This window comes from Siphateles boraxobius, unplaced genomic scaffold (assembly GCF_051911475.1).
Source record: "Siphateles boraxobius isolate OS27281-9 unplaced genomic scaffold, OSU_SipBor_1 68, whole genome shotgun sequence".
Classification (NCBI taxonomy): domain Eukaryota; kingdom Metazoa; phylum Chordata; class Actinopteri; order Cypriniformes; family Leuciscidae; genus Siphateles; species Siphateles boraxobius.
The window spans coordinates 14,044,151-14,058,122 of NW_027509195.1; the positions used below are offsets into that span (position 1 = coordinate 14,044,151).

General features: G+C 40.3%; 1 protein-coding gene across 2 annotated transcripts in view; it reads left to right on the forward strand.

Annotated features, from left to right (window-relative positions):
• The first annotated feature begins 1,078 nt into the window (after positions 1-1,078).
• rbms3 (RNA binding motif, single stranded interacting protein) overlaps positions 1,079-13,972 on the forward strand; it is a 156,968-nt gene continuing 144,074 nt past the window's right edge. The window contains exon 1 of one of the 2 annotated variants that reach the window (XM_077215006.1): positions 1,079-2,173. In XM_077215006.1, coding sequence (XP_077071121.1) covers positions 2,099-2,173 — 75 coding nt within the window. In that variant the 5' untranslated portion in view covers positions 1,079-2,098. The remainder of the gene's footprint in view (positions 2,174-13,972) is intronic. The other variant, XM_077215007.1, reaches the window with a different exon arrangement.

Here is a 13,972-nt window from a genome sequence, read left to right on the forward strand (position 1 = left end):
TTCCATTGTCACCTCCATTTGGATTTGCTGTTAACTGTTTTGACTTTTAGTGGCCATGCACTTGGTGTGCTGTGGAATTATTTAAACCCCTTCCACCAGCTTCTCATCCCCTTTTCTCTCTCTCTTTCTCCCTTCCTCCCTCTGTGCCTCAGCATTCCAATCATAGTGATGAGAGAGCTAGCCTCATACACCTCTCTCTCTCTCTTCCTCTCTCTCCCGCACTGCAGACTTCTATGAGAGTCTGTCCAAATGAAAACGTATTGTTGTTTTTCTCAATCGCTTTTTTGTTTATTATGTCTCACATTCCTTTCACTTTACTGCAGTCTTTGGGTCTTTGCTATAGCTCTCATAATTACTGCTGTCAGTCTGCAAACACTTAAAGCCTGCATTTTCTTTTAGCGCTAATTTGTCACGCCCTGAAACTGTCTCTTATGAACAGCCATATCTGCATGTGAACTTCTATTAAAAAAGCCCTGTGAATACTGGTAAAAAATACCACAACGTCAAAACAATGATCAAAGTGCAAACTCAAACAAAGAAAGAGGGTATAGGAATGTTTAGCCACAGATTTTTCATTTACTTTTTTTTGTTTGCAGTCCAATTTTTCTACTTCAAATAATTGGCCACTGTAACAAATATTATTGCAGAGGTTGTGGAAAAAAAGCATCTGCTAAGAAACTGCACTCTTTCCCAGCACAGCATTTCACTTCCTGGATCCAGTGCTTTAATATTATGAACGCAATTATTTCTGCACTGCACTTATTTACAAGTATTAATGTCAGTGTGTCAGTATGTCAGTGTATCAGCCAATGCAAAGCTACCAGCATGTTTCAGACAAGAGCAAAGAAACATCTTACAGTCATTTATGTCTTATTTATTGAGAAAGTGAAGTTAAAAATACACTGAGGATAAAAAGAGAAGAAAAAAAAAAGATTTGGGGGAAAGGGAGATCAGATGAGGTACAGTCTGTGGTTGACCAGAAGGGGGCCTCTGCTCCTTGCTGTGTCGTCCTCAGTCTCTTCCCACAGAGTGTGGGTGTAAGAGTAAGTCTTCCCCTTCTACACTACTGAAGCCGTGCAGTGGGCGGCAGTTCTCCCATGAGGACAGACAGAGATAGGCTGGTTAAGACACTCCCCTGGCTGGGAGTGGTTGCAGCCAGCCCTTAGCCCAACCCACCAGGCTGTGGAGGAGGAGGAACACGGCAGTGCCCGAGCTGATCCCTTCAATCTTCCCCACAGTGTGGAGCAGCCGGCAGCGCGCACACACACTCACACACTCTCACACAGCCACACACACTCACACTCACTCTCGCACACACACTCTCGCGTGCAACAAAGCAGGCAGACGAGGGAGGCGTGTAATAAAGAAAAGAACATCACAGAGGAAAAACACTGGTGCTGCACTTGGAGTTTTCGGATATCGCAGCCTGTCTGGAGTTTGTGCCGATTCCTGTGTGCCTCGTAACCTCACGGCTCACGTCTGGTCCTTTCCTGCGGAGGCTTGAGTCCCGTCAGCTGTGCGCACAGAGATCCGAATCCAACCACTGTCTACATTGCCGCTTTGTGCATCCGCCAGACGGGAACAAAGTGTGCGACTGGGATATCTGACAAGCTCCTCTGGGAACCGACGCTGCACCGACTGTCAGAGAGAAAGAGAGAGAGAGAGTGAGTGAGAAAGAAGGAGCAAGATAGATAGAAAGAGGGCAGTCAAGGCATGAGCAGGAGACTAAAAGCCGGTTTTCCAGAGAAGTGATTGCCACAGTGCCCCCTCCTCTTCCCTCACCTCCTTCCTTCCTTTCTCCTCTCTACTGTGCCGCTGCTCTCTTTCTACGCGCACACCTCCTTTGCTATCCCATCCTCGTACCTCCGCTGTCCTTCCATCACCTCCTCCTTCCCTGCTCCCGAAGACGCGTGAAGAGGAGAAGCACGGCGCACACACGCTCGCTCGTGTCTGTATCATCTCATTCTCTCTCTTCATCCTTCCTCTGACTCCGTTCCTCACACGGATCTAGCCTTTAGCTGCGGAACCACAAGTGGAGGAGTGTTGGACCCACACGCGAGTCTCTGTCTCCAGCCACAGCCAAAAGGATTCCAGCTACATGGGCAAACGTTTGGAACAGCAACCAATGTACCCCCAGTACACTTACTATTACCCTCACTACCTTCAGACTAAGGTAAGGCACCTTGGTTATCTGGTTTTGTGATGTTCTGATTTAATGCCTCACACACTTCCTTGCTTCCGCATCATTCTGACAGATTTCTGACACACAAACCACATGACCGATACTTGACATGGGCCGCTCTCTAGAGGTGCAAGAGTGCCCATTTATCTAAAATGTATGCACACACTCTTGCACACAAACTCACTATCCAGAGATTCTGTCCTCTCAGCTGCGTAGCCTGTGATGGAGGGACTTGAATAATTGCATACAGCTCTCTATGCCCCTACACCACCCGGACGCGGAGAATTGATTACCACAGGCTGATCGATAGTGCCGAGATGCTATCGGGGGGCACTGGTGATCTTGGCCTCCCCCTGTGATTCATGAATGTTTTTATGCGCCGCGCCCCATAAGAGGCTGGCACTTGCGTTACATGTTTGAGTGAATGAAATTTGAGAGAGAGCTATGATTGGATCAGAGTTTAAAAAAATGGCTGTTAGAACAAAGGGCATGAGGATGCATTTTTCTGATCAACTTGAGGTGAGTAAATTATGAAGTGCAAAAGACGAATGTGAGGGAAGAAAATTTATGGAAAGTCTTTTGGAGGAGTTGCTTGCTCAACCTTGGCCAAATATGCAAGCGTTCCCAAAAGACACATGATAAACGGCAGTGGCCAAGTTGCTCTCCGTCAGCAAGTGTTTATGACCTCTCTCTTTCCCTCCTTTTACCACTGTGTTACACTCCAAAAATGTATTGAGAGCTTGGCCAATCTCAATCATCAAAATATCATAGGAGCTTGCTGAAAACAACTTGATTGATGCCCTTCATCACTAGTCTATACATGACACTGGCAACAGGCACCGTATTACCCATCAACACACACACACACACACACACACACACACACACACACACACACACACACACACACACACACACACACACACACACACACACACACACACACACACACACACACACACACACACACACACACACACACACACACACACACACACACACACACACACACACACACTCCCCACTCCTTGTAGCTGCCTTCAAGGTCACGTCAAATTGGATCTTACCCACATCCGCTGTCTAATGAGTTTCTCAAGAGTGTCTCCAAGGGATGTGGGGGCTCGTCCAGAGCATCATGTCTTTGTCCTTCTCTCGTCGCAACCAGAAGTCCTTACTACAATAACTCACCTCGCTAAGTAGGGCCTGTCAAAGAGAATGCATGCATATTTAAAAGGTTAAGAATTGCGCAAAGTATGTTGGTGATCCTTACCAAAGTAGAGCACTATGGCAAACACTGGAGCATCATGGGTAATGGTCAAATAGGCCGGTCTGGGAATAATTATTGATCTGTAGAATATTAAAGGAGATGGAGGAGGTTTTTTGGCACTGGGAGTGAGTGTCAGATTTCAGATATTCGGTCTCGTCTGTGAAGGATGGAGACCTCATGTGAGCACGGGTCAGTGTGAGTGCGTTTGCTTGTGCATGCGTGATTGGGGATGTAAATGGCCTGTTATTAATCTTGATTCTAGCGTGCTCTCTGAGTGGAGGCATTCCTCCGGGGGAAATCAATCATGAGGGGGAAGAGGGGCAACTGACACACAATCTAACCTCGCTCTCTGTCCCTCTCCCTCTCTGCCTCTGTGCGCAATGAGAGGCAAATGTTAAGCAGGGGAAATTATGATGCTACAGTAAGCTGTTAATGTCGAGAATCAGTAATTCACTTAAATTATATAAAGACCCTGGTATCAATTGCATGTAAATTACTTACTTTCATTAAAGAAGGTTCAAAAGAAAATTAAATGTGGCTCAAAATTAACCCATTGTTTTATAATGTGGGTCATAGATATCACTGAACAAGAAATTTGGTGCAAACAAGATCACGCCTTGGGGCAAGATGTTGTTACACAAAGTAACAGGGAATCTATCTATCTGTAAGGCCTGTACACTTTTAAAAATAAATGCTGTTTAAACTTACCTCAAAGCTTTCATGCAAGGCTTTGTCAAGCTAACATTTAAAGCTTTTTTTAATATTATTATTTTATTAATCATGTGAATTTTATTAATTTTAATACTACTTCCTTAGAATATTTGAATGGAAATTATTCATCCCTCAATTCAAATTCAATAATAGCATGCAACCCAAATCAATGGATTCCCAAATCTCACAATGTAACTGTATTCCCCTAATGCGGATCTCTACAGTACCGATATCACACCACCCTTTCCCCTCTCAGGTTTTAGCAGAACAAGGGTGGGTGTATAAACGTGAGTAGTGTGTGGGCTGAGGTATCCTTGACAGAAGCCATACACCAATGGGATATAAAATAGAATTTAAGGGAGGTAATTCCCCCCTGGTATTGTGTCAACAGAGGCCAGTGGGGCTCCGTCTTCCTTTCAATCAGCAGCAAGAAGTCAGAGCTTTATGGTGTGTGTGTGTGTGTGTGTGTGTGTGTGTGTGTGTGTGTGTGTGTGTGTGTGTGTGTGTGTGTGTGTGTGTGTGTGTGTGTGTGTGTGTGTGTGTGTGTGTGTGTGTGTGTGTGTGTGTGTGTGTGTGTGTGTGTGTGTGTGTGTGCATTGATGTTTCAAAAGAAGGTTAAGAGGAAGAGAGCCAGAGCGAGCACTCAAATCCAGAGCCATGAGATTGCATATGCGAGCAAGTGTGTGTGTGTGTGTGTGTGTGTGTGTGTGCGTGTGTGTGTGTGTGTGTGTGTATGTGTGTGTGTGTGTGTGTGTGTGTGTGTGTGTGTGTGTGTGTGTGTGTGTGGTGTTCGGTTACACTCTGTGGGGTCAGCTTTATGTACAGCAGAAATAACATCCAGTCGGCCGTTTAAACCTCTCCTCTCAGTGGGAGTGCACACTAACTGCCCTGCAGTGAGGTGACATGTGGCTTGCCAGCAATGTTCCTGCTGCATTATGGGAACGATGCATATATGTGGCTCATTATATTTCTGCTGCTCTCAATGTCATTTAGGATTATTACGTTGTGATATTTACTCCGCTTGTGGATAATTACCAGGCTGATGCTTCATTTTCCTCTAGCGGCACCAATTTTTTACCACAATGGGGAAAATGCTCTCATGTCCCCTCCTCCAAACAACCTTCATCTAAATAATTAAACTCGTTAATGGACAAGCAATTTTCAGGTATCAACGACAATTTGATTTTCAGTATTCATTACCAACATTAAACAGGTGAAAGGATAGATTAAAATCCATAAGCACACTCACCCATTTAACACGCAAATGACTCACTGCAACAAATTGAGTAATTTAGACCTAAAAAATGCCTAATATTTTTGAATAATTGTCTGGTTGTTATTTGTTCCATCACATCTTGTTGGAAGACAAATCCTGACTCCTAATCACTTGCCCTGTCCTGTGTTCTCCCTCTGAGAGTACAACAATAACATTACTTGTAATAGCATTATGTGATGTCAGACTTTAATACTGGTTCTAAAAATTCTACAAAAATAAAAAATAAAAATGTAATAAAATATTTGTGTTGTTCGTGCTTTAACGTATTTTTGGGTATATGAGCTTTTCTTGTTGAAAGCGAGCTATAATGACATACACGGAAACATTATCTTACAAGAGCACAGGCTTTGTATGCGTGTGTGAATTATACATGTAAACACTTCCGTCGGGAAAGAATGTTTGCTGTAAGTGTTTGCCTGTAACCATCGAGTTGGGAATTTCAGATCTGCGAGAGTGCTAAATTATGCTTGTCCATGTGCAATATTTCTGTTAGCATCTGAATGCACGTCTAAACCACAGATAGGGCCCTATGAAATGCATTTTATTTTTCCCCAATACAGTTTTATTTCCCCCTCCAAATTCTGTTTTTATTTTTCTGTTTTAATGGTTTAATTAAATTGTCATAATCAAAAAGGATGTCTAATCATTTGAATTAACAAAACTTTAAAAATACATATATAATAATGTATTAACATTTTAACAATAGTGTCTTATTTTTTCCAGAAACTTTGAACACCAAACTTTAAATACTTGCATTCTTTTGTTTTTTACTTTTGTTATTTAATACAAATTTATTCTATAAAATCGTGGTTATCAAATTAATGCATCCAACTTTAACAATTTAATTCTATCTATCCATCCATCCATCCATCCATCCATCCAGATGATCGTGAATGTCTTTTGGAAAAAATGCATGCAACAAACGTTCATATTTTTAGTTCATCGATGTCCTTCTCGTTTCCTCCCTGTCTTTCTCTCCTCTTCCCTCCCTTTTCCTCTCTCTCCCTCTCCTACTGTGTCCTAGGCATTCTCTCCTGCCATCTGTTCAGAGAGGTGGGGTTCACTCTGAAAAGAGGAAGGAACATAGTTGGCAAACATACCCATAAAGGTGGATACAATTTTATGCCCAAGACTGTCCTCGTTTCAGGGGTGAAACGCTCTGCATTAGTCATGAACATGAAAGGAAAAGAATACAAAGCGCACAGAAGAGCTGTTTGTAGCAGTACTTCAATATTTTCTGGCCCGTTCTGAAAGTGAAATATGTTCTAGATTTTCACATCTTGCATCAGAGAGTAATAACTCTGATGTGCATCCAATCACACAAAAATAATATAAGAATGTGCAAGAAGAAAACGTTCATTGTCACTCACACTGCTGAGTTAAAGTATTAGTACAATAGCATTGATAAAACTAATAGTTCTGGCTGTAAAATCTGATCTGATGAGACATGCAAATACAAACAAAAGACCATACTTCGCTTTTATTATATTAATGCACCAAACTATTAGAAAAAAAGCTTATAGCTCAAAGGTTGCTCTTTCATAACTCTTTTAAACTTAAACTAAAAACAAATCGTACTGATGATTAAAATTCATCTTAATTCAAGCAGATCAAATTAAATTTTACTTTACTTATGTGAATTTCACCTGGGAAAAATCACTGATTTATCCAATTAATCTTAACTGCTTCAGAAAATAAAAACAATCATCACAGGGCATGTTCACATGCTAAGTATAGCTTATTTTACTAAATTTAACGCATTGGAGGAAAATAAAGTATAATAATGAGCTATTTATCATTGAGTGACAAAACAAACCACAGCCTTCACAACTTAAGCTCCACAACAGTAACCACAAAAACTCCCAACATGACAAATACTTTTATAAAATCACTTGATTTCAACATTTACTCTTCTGATCCAGTTTAATAATAAACTTTATTTTCTATAGAGCCTTTAAAAGTAGCATCTCAAAGCTCTTCAAGAATACGGTTAATGCAAAGCATGCTGGGAACTTGCAATCCACTGTCCAGTTTCAGTTAATGTCATCAGAAATTGTTTACAGTCCAACATAAATAAATTGAGAATAATGTATACATTTGACAAATTCAAGTGAATTGTAAGTAACCAAATTAAGTTTCAGCTAATTTTAATTAAAGGCATAGTTCACTCAAAAATGAAAATTTTGTCATTTACTCATCCATTATCAAAAGAAGATATTTCGAAATGGTTTCAAATGTTTTAGTCCATCCATTTAAAACCATTTAAAAAAAGGTCCAAAACAACATTGGTTCCCATTAACTTTCAAAAGATTTGTCAAGATATCTTCTTTTGGGTTCCACAAAATAAAAAAGCTAATGCAGGGTTTGAATGACAATTACCATTATTGGGTGGAGTATCAATTGAAATTTAAAAAATTAAAAAATTGAACAAGCAGCAAAATGTTTTTTTTTTTTAGTATGTGGGATAGAAATAGACTTATAAACTTACGAGGTGCAATACTTTTATATAAAAAAAGTATTTTTTCTTGTGCATCTGGTCAGTGTCACCTTTAAGCACTTCCAGGATTTATCCATGACCAGAACTCATGTGTGGTCCAGGCTGTAATGGGGCGACCTGAGCTATAGCTAGTTGGTTTCTATTGGCTTGAGAGAACCAGAGGAGAAAGGCACCGGTCCTGAGGTAATGGCCCTGCTGCATTTTTAATAGAGGACCACTTTGTAACAACCCGAGCCTGATGTATTCACCGCTTTTAAGGGCCCTGCCATTTCTTTTTTACACACAGCTTGCTTTTAGGCCACTGGCATAAGTGCTCGACAAAGCCTGTGTCCAGGGATAAATGGCAGAGGAGGAACAAGCCATAGTAGCCATAGAACAAGGCTGCAGCAACACAGGGACTCATTGACGTTTTACCGCCGGCGTCTGAACCAGTTTCTCATTGACACTGTCGCTGCTGGGCTTTGTGTCTTTGCATCTCTGAGATAAACAAGGAACAAGATTTTATTTAGAGGTTGAGTGTTAAGCTGTAACTATAGATCAGTGTGGATTTGTAAAATTATAGAGTTTTCATAGGAAGCAGGGATGTGCTTGAATTGGGATTTTGGTTAAATGGATAATGGATAGATGGATAAATCATCTAGATGTATGACAGCATCGTCAGCGGTCGCGCATGTGTGTGTGTATAAAACCGGTGGTTAATGAGCTTCAAGTTGAAATTAGCGGTCAGGAACGCTTCTTTTGCTATGAATTCACATAGATAGCAGAGAAGAACAGCATGTGCAGCTTGGCTTCAGTCAGAAACGATAGCCACTCGATTTCAAGAAACAGAGGAGGGATGTAGTGCCTTTCAACCACTCCTGTCATCCCCTCTTCCACCCCTCCCATGTGTTTTCATCTAGAGACTCATTGGAAAGCGTTTCCCCCTGAAAGCAACCAAGGACAGAGTAGGCGAAGTAAGGTGTCATAAATCCTTGAGAAGGTGCTCCTCATTCCACGGACCCCACCCCCAATCACTCATCTCCCACTCCAACCTTTTCCGTGTCATGAAAAGTACATGCAAGGACTATGCACACACCTTTTGAGTGTTAAAAGAGCCTCCTATAATAGGATTCAGCGACAGTGATTCTAATCCACCATAACTGTATCCAATTCTCCACGGTATGGCTTGAAATCAGGCCCCAAAAAGGTACATTAAAGACCGCTCTGGGAAAGGACATTTGTTTTGCCCCCGATTTCAAACCACTGAAGACCGTAAAGATGCAATCTGAAAGGACTCGTTCCTTCCTTCACTTCCCCAGTTGGATAAAGACACTTTGGGGTCTCAAAAGTGCCCAAGGATGATGATTCTATACAGATTTCCCCACGCCTGCGGAGGCTGCTCTGGGTTGGCATTGCGGCAAGCACGCTGTCTGGGATTAGCTTATGTAAACAGTGCTTTTGTTGGGTTTCGGTTGAATTAATTTGCTCGCCCCATGTGCTTTTATCAGGATAATTTAGGGGGCAGACACTCAAAGACTTGTCCAAACATATCCCTGGGCTCAAGGCTAAATACAGAGCTAGTAATGACAGTCAAACGTGTGGCGTGCTCTTTCTCCAGACTTTCCATCAAGCTAAATGTTGCCGCTGAGGTCATATGTTTTCTATTGAATGTCAAGGTGAATCACAGCTTTATGTATGCCAGGGTTGTGCAAATTTCTGAATTTAAGAATCGGTGTCCTTTAAATGATGAATCCAACTTTGAATTGAATTTGCCATAACCCACAGGAAGTAAAATTGGAATTACTGGAAGTAGAATTTACTTCTCGTTTTATTGCATTCTGGGAAATATAAATATATTAAATATAGGCTAAAGAAACACAGTATACAATGCAAAAATTCAATTTTTGTTTTAATATTATTTGACTTAAGTAAAAAAAAATCTAAAAATCTTGAAAACTGAATTAAAAAACGTGTTAAATTACATAAATTTTTGCATATTAAATGTCTAAAGGGATAGTTCACCCAAAATTGAAACCTCAAGTTGTTCCAAACTTATGTGAATTTCTTTCTTCTGCTAAGCACAAAAGAATATATTTTGAAGAATGTCTGTAACCAAACAGTTGATGGGCCACATTGACTTCCATAGTATTTTTTTCTACATACTATGGAAGTCACTGGGGCCCATCAACTGTTTGGTTACAGACATTCTTCAAAATATCTAGTAAATGAGGACAGAATTTACATTTTTGGGTGAATTATCACTTTAAATATTTAAATACTTAAAGTGCAAAACAATCCACCTATATTCAGTGAGAATTAAAAAAAATACATTATTAGAAAATTATTTTAATATCTTGGGCAGTGTTGGTCTCAAGTAAACTTATGTTGTTTCAAGGATTTTTTATTTTTATTTGTTTTTATTAGAAAAATAGTAACTTTAACAGTGTATAAAGTGCATATATATGACATTTCAAACAAATTCATTCGTCTGTTATATGCTTATAAAACCTTTAATCTTTCAGACAAAGGCTTTGTTTGAATTTCAATACAAATTTTATCCAATTCAAATCCGAACTGGATTGCCCAAGTCAATACTGAATGGTGCACAACCCTGTTAAATTAAAAAAAATTAAATGTCCACCTGAGGTGAGGTCCATTGTGAAAACGGTGATGATTACTCTATTTGTTTGTACATGACTAATATATCCTCAGCTGGTCTGTGGTGGGTTCAGTGAACAGCTGTGCTTGTTAGCCATGGTAAGCTTGAAGGCAGGAGCCTCTGCTTTTGATGGTTCAGTTCACTTGAGTGCGTGGCTGCTAGAGGTGCTAGGTGGTGAAGAAACCAAGCCTGGACTTATTAGCCGAGCTATTCGTCACACGACAGCACTCTCGATTGCAGCTTCTAACGCACCCTCAAACTGCTGTGTGAAATATAATGAGGGAAAGAAGGACAGAGAGGTCAGACCCATGGCTTAGGGGTTAGCGCACACTCTGGGCAACTGAAGTTCGAGCCTTATATTATTTCCATACCATTACAGACAAACATGTGGTAACACTCTATTTTGATGGTCCACTATAGACATTCTGTTGTGTATAAGTAACTTTGCAACCACATGTAAACTATCTCTCATTACAGTATTAGTAGACTGTCTGCTTAATATCTGCTTACACTTTATTTTGTTGTTTCCCCAACAGACATTCTACTAAGTAACTTTGCAAGTACAAATCAATTTATTTTAAACTTAATCCTAACCCTACCAGTCTACTAATGCTCTACTAACACTCTAATGAGAGTTGCAACATTACTTCTAGTCAACAGAATGTGTTAAAGGGACCATCAAAATAAAGGGAAGCCAAAAATGTTAATACTTTTCAACAGCTCTGGAAATTTAAAGTTCTCAGATATGTCATAGAAGTATAAACGTTGTCTCAGATGTTTCCCCTAAAATTCTGAGAAATAAAGATTGACACAAATTAGACAATTATCTATACACTGTACTGTTCAAAGTTTGGGGACAGTAACGCTTTTGTGGTTTTGAGAGTTGATCTTTATTTGATCAAAGCACAGAATTCTTTTTACATTTTTTACATTTTAATTTATTTGTGTAATTTATGATGGCAAAGCTGTATTTTCAGCAGCATTACTCCAGTCTTCAGTATCAAATGATCCTTGAGAAATGATCCTAATATGCTGATTTTGTGATCAAAAAAATTCTTATTATTATTAATGTTGAAAACAGCTGTGCTGCTTAATAGTTTTGTGAAACTGATTAAAAAAAATCTGGATTGTCTGATAAATAGAATGTTCAAAAAACAGCATTTATTTGAAATATAATTCTTTTGTAACATTTTATATGTCTTTATTTGTCAATTTTGATCAATGGAATGCATACTTGCTGAATAAAAGTATTAATTTCTTTCAAGGGAAAAAAAATTGCTCATTGCTAGAAAAACAATGGAGACGTTATAGAAATCTCATAGAAATCTTATTTGTGATTGCTACTTCCTGTGGCTCACTCAGTTGTCATTTCCTGTCTCCTTGCTCACAGTCCCTATTAGCCAAGTAGCAAAAAGGCAGAGAATGAACAAGACAAGTGCATAAAGAGATGCAGAAGACAGAAATGAGATGATGCAGTCGTGACAAGATCCACCCTAGAGATGTTACAAACAATGTGACCTCATCCTTTCAGCCCCAGCAATATATGCGCACACACAATAGTTATGTGTCGTTGATTCGATGTGTCTTTTCAAAAGTTTAGGCAGCACCGGAGCACTTTGCTGTTCGCCGCATTCATGTGCTGCATATTTTATTAGCCTCTTCAGTATTATGAAAGATTAAGCTCCTTTGTGTGCGCCGCTCAGCTGCAGCCAGGTCTCACCCTCAACTACAGTAGAACATGCGTGTGAACCGCTTTTTCTGCGCATGTGTATCTCTTCATAATGCTCTTTGGAAAACAATGGGCCCCTAAGGGCCTCCACTGCCCAGTGTCGCAGGGTTTTACCCTTCTCGTCCTTTTGTGCTAGCGTGCCTTTGTTTGAAATGCTGGCCCAGACTTTCCCCTCTGCACCGAGATTGTATTTCCCAATGCTGGTCGTCGGGATGAGATGCATTTAGCTGGCTAAAGTGGTGCTAGGCACACACACACAAAAAAGTCTTTTGTAGAAGCACAAGCGCTTTCATCTCGCACTGCGGTATCCAGAAAGCAGAAGGGCCTTTTGGGGGAGGATGTTAAACTTTAAAATGTCTTTTAAACTTTCCGACGCCTGCATCTATATTCCACTACAGTCTGTCTGACTTCCATTAGCTTCCTTTTCTGTCAAAAAAAATAAATAAATCTTACACTTCAAAAAATAAGGTTAGACACACACAAGTCGCAGTCTCTGATTGGGGTGTCATTATTTCTGCATGAAATGGTGGGCGGTTTGACAAATAGGTGTGAGAGGAAAGAGGACACGGGGCATGTCAGAGACGGCGAGCTAATTGCTGTGCGGACACATTCCATAAGAGGACGTGTGTATCGGTGCACCGCACGACAACTTCACACTAATCATCTCACTCACGCCTTAATGGCCAACATTTGTTTAAAGAAAACAGGGATGCCTGTACGAGCCAATTAGAGTGTATATTGACATTCATGAAGGGATGTCTTTCTCCTTTGTGTGGGTGTTTGTGTGTCTCAATGAATGACCGTGTGTTTGTGGAGTTTCGGATTGAACTTGCGGACGTCGGCAGGAAGGTCAGAATGAGAGGTCGGAGAGTCTTGGGTCACAGTCACTCTAACTGTCCGACGATAATTAGACTGCAAACGTGCACGCAAACACACACACACACACACACACACACACACACACACACACACACACACACACACACACACACACACACACACACACACACACACACACACACACACACACACGCACATGCACACGCACACACACACAAATGCAGTACATCCTAGCCTTACTAATGAGCCTATCACTGTCTAAGAGCCGCATCTCATATCACACACACTTAGAGACTAATGGGCCTGCTCACTTTTTGGGCTCTTCTCCCTGATACACAACACTCTCAAACCATCAAGCACTGAAGATGGTCTGCTAGAGGAAATCATAGAAAAATACTGACTGCAGCTCAATTTCGCCATTACACAGAATTTACAGATCTGATGGAGATTTTTTTTTGTGTGAGGAAGACAGCTTTGTGTGAAGAAGGTTAGGTTATAGGTTATTGTCAATCTTGACATCTGTCCAAGCTCTTTATTGCATAAATTACAGTAATAAAGACTGTTTTTGCAAAACGGATCAATTCAAAAGATTGCTTGAATAAATAATGACAGAATTTGAACTATTCAATTGGAAACACTGTTGTCCAGAAATACAGTAGTTTTACAAAATACGATTACAATATACATTGGTACTCGGATAATAATGGTAGATAGATAGATAGATAGATAGATAGATAGATAGATAGATAGATAGATAGATAGATAGATAGATAGATAGATAGATAGATAGATAGATAGATAGATAGATAGATAGATAGATAGATAGATAGAT